This window comes from Pieris rapae, chromosome 20 (genome assembly GCF_905147795.1).
Source record: "Pieris rapae chromosome 20, ilPieRapa1.1, whole genome shotgun sequence".
NCBI classification, from domain to species: domain Eukaryota; kingdom Metazoa; phylum Arthropoda; class Insecta; order Lepidoptera; family Pieridae; genus Pieris; species Pieris rapae.
The window spans coordinates 294,154-313,970 of record NC_059528.1 but is presented as its reverse complement, the minus strand read 5'-3'; the positions used below and the strand labels follow the sequence as shown (position 1 = coordinate 313,970).

The following is a 19,817-nucleotide window of genomic DNA, read 5'->3' as shown; positions in this document are numbered from 1 at the left end:
AATAGTACCACAATTATTGTCCTTGGACAAAGCAAGCCCATATTTTAAGTGGAGCATCCCGTCATTTCCTGTGCACCATAACCGCCTCACGGCTTTTAATTTACAAAATGCTTTGTCTGAATATTCTGCTGTAATAATGAACGGTAAGGAAGTTCTTTCAGTGGCAATATAAAGGACCTCTGGCCGCATTTCGCGGAGATGCTAATGAAACAATTGCACTGCACTCGACAGACACTCATTACCGTATTTAATTAGAAAATGTACGCTATCAATTCATTGCGAGAACTATTAATAAAAAGGCTACAGAATATTAATTATCATAAGTTAACTTCACCGCAGGTAAATTTATTAATATGTTCCTTCGCTTTTTATGATTATGATACACTGCACAATGCACTAATAAGCCCACCTGTGATCAGGATGCACTAAGTACCCGCTGGCGCATTAAGTACCCGGACCGGAAGCCTCTGTACACAGTGTATTAAATATTTTTAATATAAAATAAAAACATAAGTATCCATGTTTTAAGGATATTCATTTATTGGTTCATCTCTGGCGCTAAGATGTCAATGTGATTTGTACGTTTCACGGTACAAATCACATTGACTTATCGTGCCATATATAGCTGATTTATTATTTCTCATGCACACAACTTTTATATCACGGCATACACCATAGAATATTCTGAGTGTTTAAGGTGAACAGTCTCTAAATTTCGCCATTGACATTAATTTGACAGATGAAAAGGAATGTTCCTGGAGTGGCGAACATCGCAGGCGCCCGCCGAACGGTTATGCTGACGTGATGGGAATTTCGTACATTAGGTGCTCAGCATCTTCAAAGAAATTGTCGATTTAAATTCTCTACTTATGGCTTTATATGAAATGACTGTTTTATTCTCAGTTTTAAGTACTAAAAGCTTTCTGAAACTGCTGAAATGTTTTTACAAAAAGCTTCATGCATTTGAACTTCGCGCGAGTTATATTAAGAGATACCTTTTATAAACATGTACTTTTAAAAGCTTTTATTGCAAGGGCGCACTACGCTAATTTAAATTGACATATTCAAATTGTAATATAAATATTCCGATCGATTTATGAAAACGCTAAAATCAAAAGAAAGTTTATTATAATAATTAGTATCGATATTTTATACATATTATGCTATTATTTAAATACAAACAACGTGAATTTTATAGTTGCATAGAAATGTCTAATAAATAATTTTCACTACAGTCAAACTTTACCTATAAACTGGAAGCACAGAAAAGTATAAGGGTACGCGAGATATGAAATATTAGCTTTAAAATAGGGCTGGCTGCAAAATATTTTTTTTTGAAAAAGGTTTATAATTATATGATAAAGTGTACTTTAAAAATAATTGTTATCATATATTTTCTTATATAGTAAAACAATAAGGATTAGAAAATTGTGATGATATATACCTAACGAAAAGAATAATCTTTGTCTTCTTAGAACGGAACGGCTTCCCTCATAACGCAGATCGCCATTTGTCATTTAACTCAAATTATCATAATTTATATTAAGAACATCACTAATGTTGCGTTTATTTAAGGGTATTTAAAGTGAGCGTCAAGGTATTTTGCAAATGCAGTTTTAGTCACCCCTAATGTCAGCGGTCGTCGGCCCAACGGCGCCGTCCGACATCGATTCTACGCGACCTCACTTACTGCTACAACCTACAAACCTATGTGGCTTCGTCTGAACTACATGTTATTCAAATTACTATACATTTTTATCAAAGGAACATTTTAAATCCTGTGACGTCGGAATAAAAAGGGTCTTTTAGGCATTGTCGATATGATTTCATGACCTTAAAGACTTTAAAGGCCGCCAACGCACCCACTAAAAATGGGTGTCAATGGGCTGCGATGACTGTTCTTTTTAGGTGTCCCGTAGGCTGGTTTGCCCCCTTATTATATAAAAAGAGATGATTATCATTGCTTATTTTAGAATCTCAACCTTCCATCAGTCTAGCTAGGCGAAAACATTGGGTGTCACAAGGAACTTGTTTACTAGTCTATCTACAGTAAATCCTATGGTAAATGGTTTTCTAAAACAAGTAAATCGGTGATACAAGCTGCCTACCAAGACAAACAGCGAACAAAAGTTGGAACAGCATGCCGACAAATCACAAACTAAGGACCTTCATGATAATGGGCAATTAAAAGTTTAAAGTTTCAAAGCCACGACATGGGCCATGAAGTCTCACAATTACAATACAGCAAATGTCTGGAAAGAACCACATTCGACAAAAGTCTATGAGTTAATAGACCACAGATCGGATAATACGCAAGCATATATGCATCTGCTGTAACGTACGGGAGAATGGATGGTAGATAGTGAGAGGATTCATTGTTTGTCAATGAATCCTCTCACTATCTATCTAAAGGATTCATTGACAAACAATGAATCCTCTCACTATCTACCTCACCACCACAAAATGTAACAAACACAGCATAATCTTTCATAACGCATGCAGGTAAAGATCATATTATTAACACCAGCCTAAAAGCTTACCTCAACCAGGAAAACGCACCTGACTACTGCTGCAAAGTGGATTTGTGAAAGAAAACATCTTATACTGCATGCCCATGATGCACATGCCCGTCTTCCTTTGTTTCGTGTTCGATATTATAAGGGCATTTGACACTGTTTCATAGAAATATATCGCCAGATTTATGAAGATGATACAGCAACGCTGCATATAGATCTATATAGATCCTTCGTGTTAAATAAATTTTAAACCGAATCAGGTGTTCGACTGGAATCAATACCATCATTCTTTAACATCGACACTGAGTACATAATGCGTATTGTGCCAGAGGAGTGGAATCAGGGTCTCCGCTGGCAGTATTACTTACCTTAATGTTATTATAAGAATTCATGAAAATACACATAATCACGAAAATGTTGCCTGTAAAGTCTTTTTTTTTAAAGAATAATCAAAAATGTAACAATCTAAGCATCAATACAATACTTGTTTTTATTCACTTTCAAAACATGGGTAAAATTTTCGGGGCGTTCTGTCGAAACTACAAATTCAACAAACTATCCTAGATATAACTACTACAGTGCGGTCGTTATCGATGAACATTATTGCAAATGACAGATTTCATCATGTTACAATACACATAACAACTGGCGGATAGATAAAGTCCAGACTTAAAAAAGCTCGAGACAATATAACAAAAACATATGATTTCCTTTGTTTCCGCCGACCTTTTACGTTTTGGTTCGTCTCGTATGGCTCAGCAGGCCATATGGCTTTTGTAATTCAACACGAAAATTGTATTGCGCATGTCGTATGCCAAAGAGAGTTTTAATAAAATACTTCTTCATTAGAAAGTGCGATGACGCCTAATTTAAAGAAAAATTCAACCCTCATTATTTTTTAAGGTTTTGTAACTAATTAAGTGAAGTTACATAAATATATATATTTTTTTAAAGAAATTGCTATACCTACATTTCCATCGAATTGCAACCAAATACCGTAACGAATTTACTCGTGAAGCAAACATCCTTGAGTCTGAACACAGCCCGTACTGTCCAATCGCACTCGCTTTATAATTTTCTAGTGTAACTGGCTATATCGAGTTGAGAGAAACATAGAGGCTTTTAACGAACGCTTAATTAACGTTAGTCGTTTACATAGTGGCGCACGTTCACAACTTCACGGACGATTAACCTGTACGTTGGAGCCAGTGGTGACGTCATTCAATACCCCTCGATGGCTTTTAGAACTAACCCCCTGGGGTTTGGGGGATAAAAGGTAACTTACATAGTTTACTGCTTTGACAATTTACGAGCGTATGACTTTTACGATACCTGTTGATGTAGACATACATCAATACAATACTGTTCTTAGCGACTATTAGCATCACTCTTTAGTCGCGGACCAAATTACTTATTTTATAAATTAATTAATTCAAAAATCTATTTAAAGTTTCTCAGGCTGACCTTTACAAAAACTCCTCTTAAGAGCAACTACATTAAATTTTGATAGCAATGATCCACATTTTGTTTATAATTAAGAAGACTCCAAGTTATACTGATAAAACTTCGCAGCGCATCTTAGTTTCGTTACACGGTCTCAACACAACACTAAGAGCCAAAAACTTGTTAAACTTTTTATTTAATCAGAATTCCCACCGTTCATAACAGCTGTTTAGACATTTCAAAAACTTTTTTCTACATTGCAGAACTCATCACAAGCAACTATTAAAGTTAGTAATTTTCGCAATCACAATAACAGAATTCATGTTTTAACCAGATAATAGATAATCCTAGCTCAACACTAAGCTTCGGCGGCTCCTTAGCTAGGTCTGGTTTAAGTGGGTTGGCTCGAGGCTACAAAAGAGGAGGGGGAAGTACGAGTGCTCTGTTTGGTGGTGTGCCAGTCTCGATGTCCCACTTTCACACAGATAGTCTATTTAAGACTACTTGCTTTCAACTTAGGCTTTGTAAGTAATGGAAAACCGCAAGCCTCAAGCCACATCAATTATTGCACTCTGGGGATTTCTTTCAAACTTCGATAGTCTGCGAAGTTGGTCGTTAATATGAATTTCAGCGGCTTTAACACAAGTCTTGCATGTACTACATTTTCTTTTTAACCAAGATCTTGAATGAGGTTCAAACAAAATAACAAATACATTACTTAACTACTAAAATTTCATTAACCTGAAACCTTTAACAACTTACATCTCTGTGTGCCTTGCTATACAAACCAAACAAAAGCTAATTTAAAATCCAAGAAATCACAGTTAAAAGAAACAAATGAAAGTTTATAGTGAACAAATGCCGTGACATGCATAAAATATGCGTCTAGGGTATTTGGATACAACCCCTTCCCAGAAGTCTGGGGTCACTGAACCAGACAAGAAAAACGTTCTACGCCGATCGTTTGTTACAATTACGGTACAAGTACTATTGTCGTACTTAAATGTAGGCCACAACCCACACTACACCTCAGAGTACAAAGAAATAATACAACGAAATACATTAAATAAGACATACATATAATAATAAAAATAAAATAAAATAGATACATAATAATAATATCTAATTAAAGTGTCAAACACTGAATCTACTCTATCATTACTAAAGGATTTAACAAATCAATGTAGGTTTTACATTTTAGTAGAATTCATGTTTTAAGAACTTTTTAGTTTTTTTTTATAGAAAAGGGGGCAAACGGGCAGGAGGCTCACTTGATGTTAAGTGATAAACCGCCGCCCATGGACACTCTCGATGCTAAATCTATAAACAACGACACACATACAAACACACTTACAGACAATACATTACATAGAGAAAATGGACAATACATACATGTGCATCAATGGCAAGTGTACACAGCATTAAAAAGGAAATATTACAATGATAAAAGTGAAAATATTATACAATAAAAAAACCGTTTTTGTTCCACCGTCTCATGAGGGTTTAAATATTTATGTTGTTTTAAGTAAACATAAAAGTTATCACATATACCTCTTCACTACAGCAATTTCTTTTACTTTAATACACAATACTTAAATTAACAAAACTTTTTAAATGCCATGTATGACTTCTACAATATATTATTACCTAATCATGTTGAAAAACGTTAGCGTAAATCATAAAAAACTAAACATATGTTTATAAAAAAATCATTTGACGGTGCCATTTATGCCAACCGATCAAGAACCGTTGTAGCATGTCCATGACTTACAATCGAGGTGGCCATATAATTTCCCCGGGGCACTGTACCGACAAAAAAATCAACGCTGGCACGTGACGCTATTGATTGTACGAGGCCAAACGAGCTTTTGAGCATTGTGGCAATGTTAGCTTTGTTTTATGTTGCCAGCCGTAGATTGTTTACTATAGGGGCCTTGGGCATATGCGATGCGTTTGTCCACAGCGAATTGAAAACGGAAAAGGTAAAAATATATCACTATAATATTATAACGAATCACTACGTATCTTCGTGTTTGCACAATTTTCCCAGTCCATTTGCGACTACAAAGCAATTAAGCAAACAAATGACTGCATAAATTGAAGAACCCTGGAGCAATAGCAAGGAGACATTGGAAGATATGAAATCTGCATACAATCTAATTTCACCCAGGAGTATTGCATAGCGGCTCCGATTTCAAAACAACAAACTTGTTAGGTTGTAGTATTTGTTTGAAGACATTTTGTAGCTAAAAAACTATTATAGGATTAAAAAATACAATATATATATAATGTACAATATAAAGTAATAAAAGTAAATTAATTTTTTATTCAATGTACATACACTAACACAATGTACACTATAATAAATCTTAGTAGTGATTGATTGATAAACGTAGTTTGTCGCTTTAATTTCCCTACTTAATCTGATGAGTTTTAATACCAGTAACGACTGCTGATATCAATTAATGCAAAAGGGTCACGTATAAATTTAAATTGTACACTTATTTGATATTTAAGCTAAAGCATACTTGTAATTACGCGTTGTTTAGTTAAAACAATTTAATATAGAAGGAATCCAGTAAGCTGTTAGCGGTATGGCAACGTTATTTAATATTAAATCCACTGATAACGCGAGCCATTTCAGCACCAAATTAAATTTGGCAATGGAGCGTTGCAATAAATTAGATGTCGCCGTTACGCGAACGAAATTATAATCCATACGAAGATATACGTTAAACGAGAAAATTTGGAAAATAAAATTAAAAATACCAACTCGCATCTTTTGATTAGGACACAAAATCTGTTTGCTATCATAAAATCTCGGGATTCTGGTATAATGAATAGCAATTCAATTAAAGCGAATACCTATCGAATCATATATATACATAAATACACAGTCCTGTAGGTACCTAATTTCAAATAGAAGTGCCGCTATCAGCGTTTTAGCGATTGAAACGCCTCAGACGATGAAAGCGGTTCGGAACTCAGACACCGCAGAGGCCTCAGATTGGGTTCGTTTACAAATGGCAGGATCCTCTACACATAATTTATAAAACTTTAGAAGCATTAAGGGGTAAATGCTTTTCGAAAGGTTTCCTTTAAAATTTAAATCATGTTTTAAAATAAATTTACAAATACCACGATTTACAGTTTTATCTTAAATAAAATTTTCAAACAAATATCAGTAATGTAGGCTTCGTTAAATTTTGCATGTGATAAAATGCAAATGTGTTCATTAATTATGCAATCAGAATGTACCCCTATAATACAAGTGCAATAAGTGATTGTTACTATTGATTACAGCCTTTGGTGATGTAACTTTTGCGTTACACTTCCTATAAACATTAGTAATATTATTTTATATTATTAGCGTATTAAACAATATACAGTCAAAATCGTTTGTGACATCGTTTATTTATTTATTTATTCGGAAACCAAACAGAAACATCCTTATAATAAAAACAAAGTCAAAAATAAAAAACAATACAAACACACTGGATGCATCCACAACAGGTTACACTTATGATACAAAAAATAAATAAATAGCACCACATACCGCTTAAATTGACCAAAATCAAAGATCCCGCCTGAATTCTATTGTATTAGGTACTTGATAACAACGTCATCAGCTATTACGACTATCGGTTTTTACGACCAAATATGTGTAGTCCCTTCAATGTCGTTATAATTGATTTTGACTGTATTTCTAATTTAGTAAATTTTAGTTCCATAACAGTTTATTTGTATTTAGGATCTATTATTAACCTAAGACTGGTTTATAATAAGATAAATCATGTCCTTTGGCTTTTAGTAACTCATTAATCTAGATAGCGAAGATATATTGTGTACGTCCATAGATATATTGACAGTATTGCGAATGTACATATAGATACAGTCTTATACTATTTGATCGTTTTCTTTAAACCGATTTCGAATAAAAAATCGTCCACCGATATGAAATTTATGGAAGCGTAAATTCAAAACTCACTATGATATACAAATTCGCGCGATACACAGAAATATGAGGGCAGTGTATAAAGTAATAATGTTAAAAGTGATACATATGAGCCCAGTTCAACGCCCTTTAATGAGATTATCCGCATCGGATGAGCCGCTGTCTACGTACAACTTACAATACTTGGAATATAAAGTTATCATCGGAGAATATTCCTGGACATAAAATATTATAAGTATTATATACGTGCTATATAATATGATATGATATAACTTTGCCCAACAATATGATGTTGGAATCGATATTCGCTGTAAAACATCGACTGATTCTAAATAAATAAATACAATGATATTGTTATCAACATTCCTAAGCATTTTCATCAATGGAACGACGAGACTAGTGCTCTTATAAAAACCCTCGTGGCTCTAAGCTAGAGTCATGAATATTTAACCCTATTCACAATCTACAAGGACACTGCAGTATCTTCAAAGAGTAATTATATTCTAATGGAGGATTTTTTCTTAATTGTCCATTTACATTTTAGACTAATAATATATATTGTGTGTTCATGATGACGTCAATATTTGTTTATTTAAGAGTATCTATCTGATTAATTAAAGTATTTAGTATTTACTACTAGTAATAGGAAGCTCGATACAGCTGCTAAATGTTTTCTCTTTAATGGGCAGTTCATTTCCATGTGTTGTGATCATCAACAAAGCATCTAGAGCGGACTATCTGTTTCCACCGGTTTCTGTCCAGCGTCTCTCTTATGACATTGAACATGAGGACGATGTGTCTTTCGCTGGATCGGTCCATCTGGTTGGTGAACAGCCACGTGATCTTTTGCCTTCTGTGTTACCAACCACTGCTTCTCAAAATGCTTCAAAATAAGATACGTTTCGCTGTTAACTAAACTACGCTGTACTTAAAAACAGGAAAAAAAAACCAACTAAGTATCGGAAATAGGTGAATTTTTTATTTTTGTATGGATGAGTTGCATATTTTATTAAATATAGTGCTGTTTATAGTAAAATCATATCGAGTGCGTGTAACACGAATTTCATAATGAACAAAAACATCGAACAAACCACTTGCATCGCTAGTGGGACTCCTAAAAACATTACAAGAGATGTTAAATCATCGGGTATAACTGATAACTGCTTCTATGGTGAAATTCTCTTGTTTTATAAGTAATCTAATATTGTTTTAAATGGTTAATTAAACGATAAATTGTCTATGCTGATATAATGGACTGCATCCTGTAATCCTGCCAGATGACATAGCCTTAGGTTATGTTCTCGGACAACGCTACAATAGCTTCAAAGCGTCCACGTGCATTATGCAAGCTCTGAACTCCTGTTTATGTTTAATTATACGAGAAATTAATAAAAATAAACTTTGAATTAAACGCTTTGTTAGTTATTTGAAATGCAATAAAACTACCGAACGAATTATTGGAAATTTTATACAGAAAGGTTTAGTAGAATAACTATGGTTAACGTAATTCATTAAGGAAAATTCACCCGAGCGAATCTGTAGCTAGTTTAAAATAATTAATATGCCGATATCCTTACAAGATGAAATTCTGACTATCAGTCCGAGCTGTTTTTGATACACAATTTAATGTCCTGTAGCGTAAACAAAAATCCCTTTGTACCCACATAATACACAGTATAAAGCGAGCACGTAGGCATCCTTCTCAAAGTAACTCGATAAATTTTGTCCGCCATAAATCGAGCCACGTCGATGCTCGCAACTATCACCCTAATGGCTGCTCTAATGAAACTCCGCTTTCAGGAATGCTCAGGTGGATCAATGTTTATTGTTAATTTATTCTGTTAAGCAATTGACGCCTCTATGTACATCTTATACTAATGGCTTTTTATTGTATTTCATTTACAGTTTAATTTGCGCGTTTTTATTTCTTTTGTCTAGATGTATTTTAAGTTAAGGCGTTAAACTTTATTTACTATGTTTATTATTGCAATTAATTGCTTCAAGATGTGTCATTATTACACACTTTATTTGAGAACTCTTGTAGCTAGATTTAGAGAATAGTCATTTTCCTAAATGATTTTTATTGACGTCATAATGGTACATTGCGTTTTGTTTTTATTTCAAGATGACATAAAATTTTATTCAACGCTATTTTCGTTTACACATGCAAAATATTCACAACTTACCGCATTGAAATTTAAAACATCAATAGATCAGTAGTACCTACTGAAGCGGTAAAGAAATCCTAAGACGAAGGTATTTTTCTCGCTGTGGCAGACGGATTGTATATAATCTCTTTTATAGATATTTTTCAACATAGAGCTTTGAAGTTTAATATATTTTTTTACGACGCGCTTTATTATACCATATACGTATTTGAATATTATATTATTTTAACAGCAAAACGGCTGATGTTGACCCATTTCTTCTGATTCAAAATTTATTATAGCAAGTAATTATTTAAACATAATGAAATTATAATACTATGAGTCCTTATTATAATTTTTAAGAATTTAATAATATGTTATCTCTTATTCAGAATTGTAAAACTGATTTTATACACAACACAAATACCCGATTATTACCAAAGATACAGACAGTGAATATGTATATTTACATTGATTATGTCAACAAAAAAGAAATGTATAATTCCGTTTGGGATAACTGATAAATTGAATACAAGGAACAATTTCTTCGCCTTTGATACGACTGATCCTTTCATTTCCACAAATTAGCCTTTGAATTATCCCATTGAAACGTAGCTGAATTAGATTAACCCCCAACTTAGCTAGACATTACAACAACGCCACAAAAAACTCTATAACACAACTTGATCGTGTTAACTTGTAACGTTATTTGTCAATTGACAATGTTACAGTAAATATTTGTTAATTAATGTAAAATCTAAAAAAACCTAGAGAAACTCCGTAGGGCTCCTTTTATATCAACGCTTACATACTTACTTAAAATTTCTTTTTCAATATTTAATGAAAAAATATATTTTTCCTCGCTTTGCCACCGCAAGTCACTTAATATATATTTTATTTAAAGTTACCATAAATATGATACCTAACGTTAAATAGCTGCTCTTGAATATGTTACCTGTTGTGTTTTCTTCGTGTCTACACAAACTGTAAAACAATTCATCCAATTACTGCGTTTACAATGGCAATACAAATAAAGCGTCTTATTACATAGAGAATCAAAATTGCGTAGTTGTCACGTGTCAACTGTTTATAGATCGACATCGTGATTAAGGGCTCGTAAACGCGGCGCACACCTATAAATGTAATAAGTTCTAAATTGGAGAACAAACGACAAAAGACATATCCTTATATGTATATGTATGTACTCACTTTATTAAGTTTCGACTTCTACTTCGAGACATACTGCCTACCGGATTTACGCCCCCTCTTTTCGATCAATTCACGTAGAGACAAGTTTGTTTCATGATCATAAACTTACTTAAGGATTGATGAATAATATTGATACATAAATCTTGATTTCAAACCCACGACGAAGATGCTTAGCCGTTAGGTTGAACATATTCACTTGAATCAATAAACATTCCTATTTTTAAACGTAAAATATTAACGTTTCCGAAGTTACATAAATATGAATGCTGCAAATTTCAAAAAGTCGGTACAAAATGGCATGCTATCTAACAGAGGCAGGGTCGCAATCCGATTTAGCCTCACGCCAGAGCGGCTCCACTGTTAAACAATGTGTCCATCCTGGGTTCAGTACATAAAACCTTATATTCAAAAGTACTTTGGTTTTAAAGATTTGCGGTCATCATCCTTATGCCCTACTTTCCGTTAGTTTTTATTTTATCTCGTCCAATAAATCGTTTTAATGCTACACGCAAAAGTGCAATATTTGAAGCGTGGTGGTTATACTTTATACATAAACTAATTTGGCAGATTTTAATACGTTACTTTATGAGGCAAAGGAGTAAGCAGATTCTTTAGAGGAAATTGTAGTCATCTGGTAACACATGGTTCTAGCTGTATTTTTATATTAATTAATATTATTTATTATTTTACATAAAATTAACTTGTACATATGTCCCGTTTGTAAATATTTCTTTCAGTTGAATTCCATGTTGTATGCAGACAGGCTGATCAACTTCTGTATATGGACTACCATATATTTGTCTACGCACAATGAGGTATTACGGGACTACAAAGAAAGCTTTCGGCTTTATTATTCAGCACACACATAAGACTCATTCACTGTGGAAAAAACATAGTAAGCCTTATTTAGAAATAAACAAAGCCAAGAGAAAGCAACTACAAAAAAATACATTCGATATGAAAACCAGATAGCTGCAATTAACCGCATGGCAGGTACCGATGCAATCAGCAGGTGAAATGGCTTGCAAATGACAAGTCGACGTCGACAGCCGCGGGCCGGTCACTGGCCTCCTGATAAACCCATGGAAAACGGTCAATACTAATTACTGGCGTATCTATATTTGAAAAACATGCAATTACTAAGGTGACTAATTAAAGTTCACCATCCAATCCTAAACTTCTAATGAAAATATTTTGTCGTCAATATACTCTAACTGTATAGATAATTATTTGTATTATTTGTAAATTAGATATCGAAAAGCAGTAATGTTCGATTTGTTTAATATGTTTTAGTATTTTTTTTTATTAAAATAAAAACATTTCAAATATAAGAAAGTGTAAAGAAAGAGTAACGAAACATGATCATGAGTTGTCATAATATAATAATAAGGATGTTAAGCATTTATGAAAAAGCAATCACTGTCAGCGGATAATATCAATCGAATCCTTTATTAACATCGAGTGCTGAATAGGAAATCCCATTTGCAAGCAATAACAAATTTACGCTCGACGGATACAATATTTGGCTCTTTCGCAATTAGGCGAGCTTCAAAGAATTCAACCGACGGCGTTTCATTTTTCAGGAAAAATTTGTAGAGCCCAACTTCCAAATAGTTTTTAAGATAAGTAGGCTGTAGTATACAATGGTTCAAAATCTGGATTTTTTAAGGTAAAACAAACAAACAAAAAATCCACACTTATGACGTCAAAAAAGTAAATATACATTAAATACTTTCAATTTTACATTTTTTTTTTATAGAACAGGGGGCAAACGGGCAGGAGGCTCACCTGATGTTAAGTGATACCACCTTAAAATTTAATGATGCTAAGTGATATCTCAAATCAAGGGCGTAGAACGGAAGAGAAGAACTGGCAATAAACTCTCCGCCACTCTTTTTTTTTAATAATTTCTTTCGCTATTGTAACATAATTAGAGCGTTTTCATTCGCCTCGCCTCTTGAGATCCTCTGTGCAGTACTCTTGGCCATTAAAAGGGTCTGGAACCTTCATTATAGCTTCATAGCAATTTTAAAGATCTTTCGAGAGCAATTTGTCTAAGTGCCATTTTGGGAAAATTGTAATAACCATTTTCACCATTCATTTATGTTAGATATTAAATCTTGAACCGTCACGGGTCCAACGGAGCTTACGCACTTTCAATTTTAATCTTTAAGCGACATAATAGTAAATTTAGGTTACGTCAATAATAACATTATTATGGAGACAAAACTCGTCTGACGCGTTTCCAAATGTTTGCCGTGAAAACCTTTTCCAGTTGATACAATTATGGGCCGGAACATTTTAAACATTTTAGACGTTACCAAACCGTTGTTGTGTAGCTATTAGCAGGCAATTCAACATTGCCAAAAGTACGTTGGTACTTGTTTCTTGTACACAAGAGTACCAGTACTGGTACCCTGAGAGACACGTTAGATATTTAATCTGTTACTTAAATTTATTATGAAAAGTTAAAGTTTTAACATCAGAAAATATGAACACTTAATAAAACGTATGAAACATATTATATTAATAGCCTTCACGAATGAGTATATGTATTATAATAATAAATTCAACACGTAATTTTTTTGTTATGTGCTAATAATAGCTGTTCCAGTCGTGCACCGATCTGGTTGATTAAAGTGTCAAATTATTCTGAAGCGAATTGGTTCCATAGATAGGAATATAATCAGATTAACAGTTTTTATTTATTTATTTATTAAGTCTACAACATCATACATATTACGAAATCTACTGATAATTTTATAAAATCTTCTATCTAATACGTACGACAATATATGTAAACATAAGTTTTGCTAAAAATAGGAATTAAAAAACATAGTTTTCAGGATATAACGTAAAATTTCGCATGACAAATCTAAACCCATATTGTGGAGTCCGTTATACTTTTAGTTAAAGAGAAATTATGAAAAAATTACACGAATTACTGTAGCTCAAAGAGTAATAATTCCTGACATGCTATCGTTTACAACTTAATAACTTGATACGACATTTACGTTCAATTTTTTTAATTTAACCTGGTTGCAATACTTTACCAGTATAACCTTACGAGACAGAACTCAGTACGACTTAAAAGGCAGAGGAAAATTTTATAACACCTTCGCAGCTAACTCGGAAAGTCGTTGAAACTTCGTTTTAAAATTTATGAAGGGAAATTGCGTGAGTGCACTGAGGGAATGGTTGAGGCGGCGCGTCTAAATTCATTTATCAAAACCTGAGTTCGATGGCGGTTGTTGTAGATCGATATATTCAAATTTATGTTATTTTTTTTATAAATACTTTGTTTAAAGATTGTGTCAACTGGCTTTAATTGTTTAAATCATGAGATTATAACAAACCTAAAATTAGGTGTAGTGGGGTTGCGACGCTAACAAAAACTAACGTGACATATTTAACGGTTCTTAAATCTAAGAGACACTTCAATATAAGAATAGTCGACATTTTTGGACATTATTAGAAACCAGTATGTTATAATTTAACATTCTCAATTTCTCAATTTATGAGTGACAAACAGAAGGGATAATTTTGGCTTCAAGTGTGCAATTTATAGCATTTGGTATACGCTCTTAATTATTATTATATATTTATAATAACGAATGTTAGTTTACATACGAGGGGCGGTCAAAAAGTTCACGGAATTACAGGGAAGGGTAATAAAATGAATCATTAAACTATTTTTCCAATTCAAGGTACCCTCTCCAACTCCCTTAACCCTAATATATTTATTAGATCTATCAAATAACTTATTATACCGTCGAAAAACAAAGATTTGTCTTGATCTTCAAAATAGGCCGAAAATGCCGACTTCTTCATCGTCGTAAAACATTTTTCAACGCAGATCTTTCTTCATTTTTTGGAAATAAATAATAGTCGCTAGGCGCCAGGTTTGGGCTGTAGTGGGTGTCAATGGCAGCCGTCGTGTAGTGAAATTGATATAGATTATTCCGTCTCGGAGACACCACATTCCTTACCAGACCTTAAGACTTCTCTTCCTTTGCTCTATACAATTATTAAAATGGATGTTTCTGATACCAACGAATGCTGTAAGCTGTTTTTTATTTAACCAGGCATATTCCAATACAAGTTTTTCAACTTTTTCGACTATTTCAGGCGTCCACGTTGTGGGTAGACTTCGATGGAGTCCCTTCCTTGTTTGAAAAGGGCTTGCCATTTATAAATCATGGTTTTACCAGGAGCAAATTCCCTTTTTATTTTTATTCATACACAGTTATAACCTCTTGTAAGATGGTTTGATGTTAAATTTATTTGTTTACTCGTTGATAACTCAAAAGATAGTGACCCGATTAGGCTGAAAATTGGTATATATATACTAACAATGAGTCACTCAATTATGGATGAGTAAACTCACCCCCGCAAACTCCGCCATTCTGTGAACTTTTTGACCGCCCCTCAATTTAGATGTTTTTTTTATATATTTTAGCAAAATTTCCTACGTCTACTGTTATTCGTAAATTAGTAGAAAATATTATAATTACAATATGGAAGACGCACATTTCTATTTTTATTCAAGCCATCATCTAAAAAGAAATACATTTTAAAAACATCGTCAATATATCGTCAACATTTCTAAGTCTCAAACACGGGCAGAATTGATTTTGTCAAAGGCGAAAGAGCTTTCGTATCTAATTCTCGGTACTTTATCGTTTACCCTGTGTTTATTTAATATTCAATCTGATTCCTTTTGTTGCTTCACAGTCAATCTTATTTCGACACAGAATTTTCTATACAAAGAGAAATTTTATTATTCTAATGTGTATTTCAATGTTTTCAATAAAAGTCTAGCAGCAGCAGGATTTCGAAGCATAAGTCATATTCTTTTAAAAGTTGTAAAAGGATTTTAGTAACACTTATTAGTAATATAGTTATTGACCAATTTGCGTCCGTTCTACTTGAGCCACTCGACTCGCAGGCGCTGACATAACTTTACAGAGGAGTTGAAAGCGTGCCTTCCGGATTTTGAAGCAATTACCCACTTGTTTGGTAACTACTTTCTCATATACACAGAAGTTGGATTATTGTGAATATATAAGTTAGTTCATATATAATTAACTTTTAATATAATTAAAAATTATAGAATTGCTATATTATATTGGTAATTTAGCTTATTGCTTACCTATCCTTAATTAAAAATAAATAAATCAGTGGCGCTTCAACCTCTTTAGGTCCTGGCCTCAGATTTGTAAATCTGTTTCATGATCATTTTTAATCTAATAGGCAAGTAGGTGATCAGCCTCCAGTGCCTGACACACGTCGTCACACTATCTATATTTAACCGTCACTAAATTTCCACCAAAATTATCCACCCTTCCCTCCTTCCCTATTGGAAGCCAAAACACTATTTCACCTACTTATTTACATACAAATCACGATAAGAAATGTTGATATAAGCAAACCATTCCAGTTTCCAATCCCGTATACTAAAAGCGTTCGTAATCATTGAAATGAAATGAGTTGCAAATGACGGCGGCCGCATGCGTCCATAACGCCGCTAATCTGCCGGTCATTACCTAGCACCGGAGATTGCCATGTATTTCCTATCCAACCTATTCAACTGCTGTTGAGGCAAATAGCTATTTCTAGCTTTGCACAGAAATAGCGTATAATTCTGTGCAATTTTACCAAAATATACTTATCAAGCTCAGTGGTTGGTTTGTGATGGGTATACCGAGTTTAACGAGATTAAATATACTTTTTTATTTTTATATTTACTAACCAAATACAAAGTATATATACTTTGTACTCTTGCAAAAAAGGCATAACATTCGTGCCGCTGAATTTATCGTAAGATGGACGAGTTCTATTTTCCACCCATTGGTTTTGTGAGTTATTTGATCTAAACTAAATTGCTTATTTATGTCTTTAGTCTTACCTTCATCAAAATACTATTTTTGTTTCAAACAGTTCCAATATCTGCTAAATGAATAATGGTCACTAAACAATCGCTAATTATAATGTATACTTACATGAATTGTACTCTTATAATATTCTTATCACGAACTGCTTCAAAAAGAAACCTGAAAACAAATAATGTTTAATTTAACTTCTGATTTATAGTAATTGATGTTTTATAAAATATACTAAATTGAGTAAAATGTTGTCATCTACAAAATAACGTAATTATGTCACCTAAACTGAATAAAATTTAGGCAAAAAACATAATACCTTATCAGGGCACTTTCAAAGGGAGCAGAATATTAAAATCGTAATAAAAACATTCGAAGCACGACGTTTGTCCTTTGTTTATTAGAATGATAAAACCTTTAGAGCGCTACGGGTGAAAATGAAGGTTTAATTTTGTCAAAATGAGAACGTGACTTGGCCGCAACTTGGCTGACAATATAATGAGTACCAATGGTGATAGGTTTTTAATCAGATTCATTGATTGATGACTTGTATAATCAAGATTTAAGAGATACAAAAGTCTAACATTTTTTTTGTTAGAAAACAATGAATAACAATTATTTAATTAAACATTAGGGACAACGCATGGACGTTGTTTCTTGAATTAACTTACATCAGGTATGTTGATATGAGCTATGTCGGCCTAGTGGCCCCAAGCGTGATACAGATTAAAAAATCTGAGTCCCAGACCTGAAACGGTTGTAGCGCCACTGATTTATATACATATATATATATACATAATCTCGGCCTCCCAATATCTTTCTATCGAAAGATGAGTTTAGTTGGCACTTATTTTGACATTATAATAGTGCGTGATAAATTTTTTTTTAAATCATTGACGAGATACCGAGTTGTCTTTAAAATGAAAAATCTTAAAAATAGCCTTCAATCTAGGCCGCGATAATCTTTCCACTTGACCTATTTTAAGGATGGACGTTTTCAAAACACTATGGATATGAATTATTATGCATTGTCTACAATTCAAAAAGCTTGCTACAAAGTAGGAACGGCAAGATATATGTTCCATTTTCATTTAAATTATACTATTAGGTATAGCGTAGTTATTTTAACGTATGTAAATACAAGGCTCAATATATACCTACTATAACGGACATATGTAAAAGATTAATAATAGTCCGACTCAATTAACATATGATGTGATACACTAAATATACTAGACATAGATATAGAACAAGTCGCCATATATTAACTAATTTAAATAACTTCCTCGGCTTGTATGTAGTTCTTTTGTAAATTATTTCTATAAAGTCTTGGTAAAGGCAGCTCCTCCGCTCAGACTGGATAATTAAAATGCACGGCTAATAAAAGGCTCGATAGAGGATAATCCATAGCAGCGGTGTAAACTTCCGATATTAATCTATGGAGCATTCAATGGACAAAGCGAGTACAAGGCGCAAGCGGTAAGCCTCTCCGAACCTCTCGTAAAACTGCATCTGTTAATGTGGCCTTAAGCTGTACACAGCTCTTCTTACTGCAGTCGCTAAACTCAATATTAAACAGTGTTTGAATAACGTTAATGGTAAATAAAATAACGTAAAACAGTTTTAATAACTCGAAATTGTTTCGAAATAACTTTACTGCTTGATTGCAAACTCCAAACGGAAAATAATTATTTGATTTGATATTTTACGTTTTACTAGAATTCTTTAAGTATCTACGGGAAAATCTTGAGTGGGGCATGAGCATTCGTGCTATTATGGTAACCATACATATTGATTTATTGATAAATTATCGAATTTAGAACTGTGTGAAGAAATTATAACTCCAAAACTTGTGAACAAACAATGACAGTTCAATCTCTAATCAGAACGCGTTAGTGCGATTGAATAACTGTTTCAATACATCAACTGTGGTCTAAGTCTTGATTATGAAGCCTTTCAGCGGCTTATCACAGTGGAATGGAGTTGGGTGTAATTGTGGCTGTGCTTTAAGAGCATTCAGCTTCGCTACATTTTACGATTTTATTAAGGGAAGTTAAGGTTTGCTGGATAATAACTTTCGTGTTTTGCCATCCCTTATTTGACGCTTTCTTGATAATTTAACACTTTAAAAGAGACTATTTAAATTGTTTATTTTACGTCTTTTTCATACAATTTTCATCCCAGTAGTAGTTTTAATTTTGTCTGTATTTATCTAGATGCACCTTTACCATAATGTCTTTACCTGTCTGATAACAAAGAATCTACCACAGGAATTCCCCGGAGCGAGCGAATTTATTTAAATGTCTCTACAACTAGAAAGTTTTATCACAAGCAAGACAAACTTAGCAGCTTTGGAACTAAGACGGTGTATGCTCCAGAGATCACGTCGTGCTGACTTGCCACCTCTAACTTCATCCTGAGTTCAATTTACACCTTAATTATATTAGTATGTTTATCTATAGACAGATAACCCCATCAGTGTTTTTTCACTTTTGTACAACAAATAAATTTTCCATTCCATATGATCTAACATATACCTTTTAAATTGTATCTGCTTCTATATTTGTTATCAATAACGCTATACCTACCCCCTTAATCAGATACACATACGTGCGTTATTAAGCATTTTTTACAAACTTAACTTGGTCGTTAACTTAATCACTAA

The 19,817-nt window shown here is 33.3% G+C and overlaps 1 protein-coding gene across 9 annotated transcripts in view; it reads right to left on the bottom strand.

Annotated features, from left to right (window-relative positions):
* Nucleotides 1-19,817, bottom strand: part of LOC110996059 — a 64,413-nt gene that overhangs the window by 37,701 nt on the left and 6,895 nt on the right. For all 9 annotated transcript variants that reach the window (XM_045632594.1, XM_045632589.1, XM_045632591.1 and 6 more), the window contains exon 2: nucleotides 17,273-17,323. Coding sequence is in view for 8 of the 9 variants with exons in the window: in XM_045632589.1 (XP_045488545.1) it covers nucleotides 17,273-17,323 (51 nt within the window). In the remaining variant the exon portion in view is untranslated. The remainder of the gene's footprint in view (nucleotides 1-17,272; nucleotides 17,324-19,817) is intronic.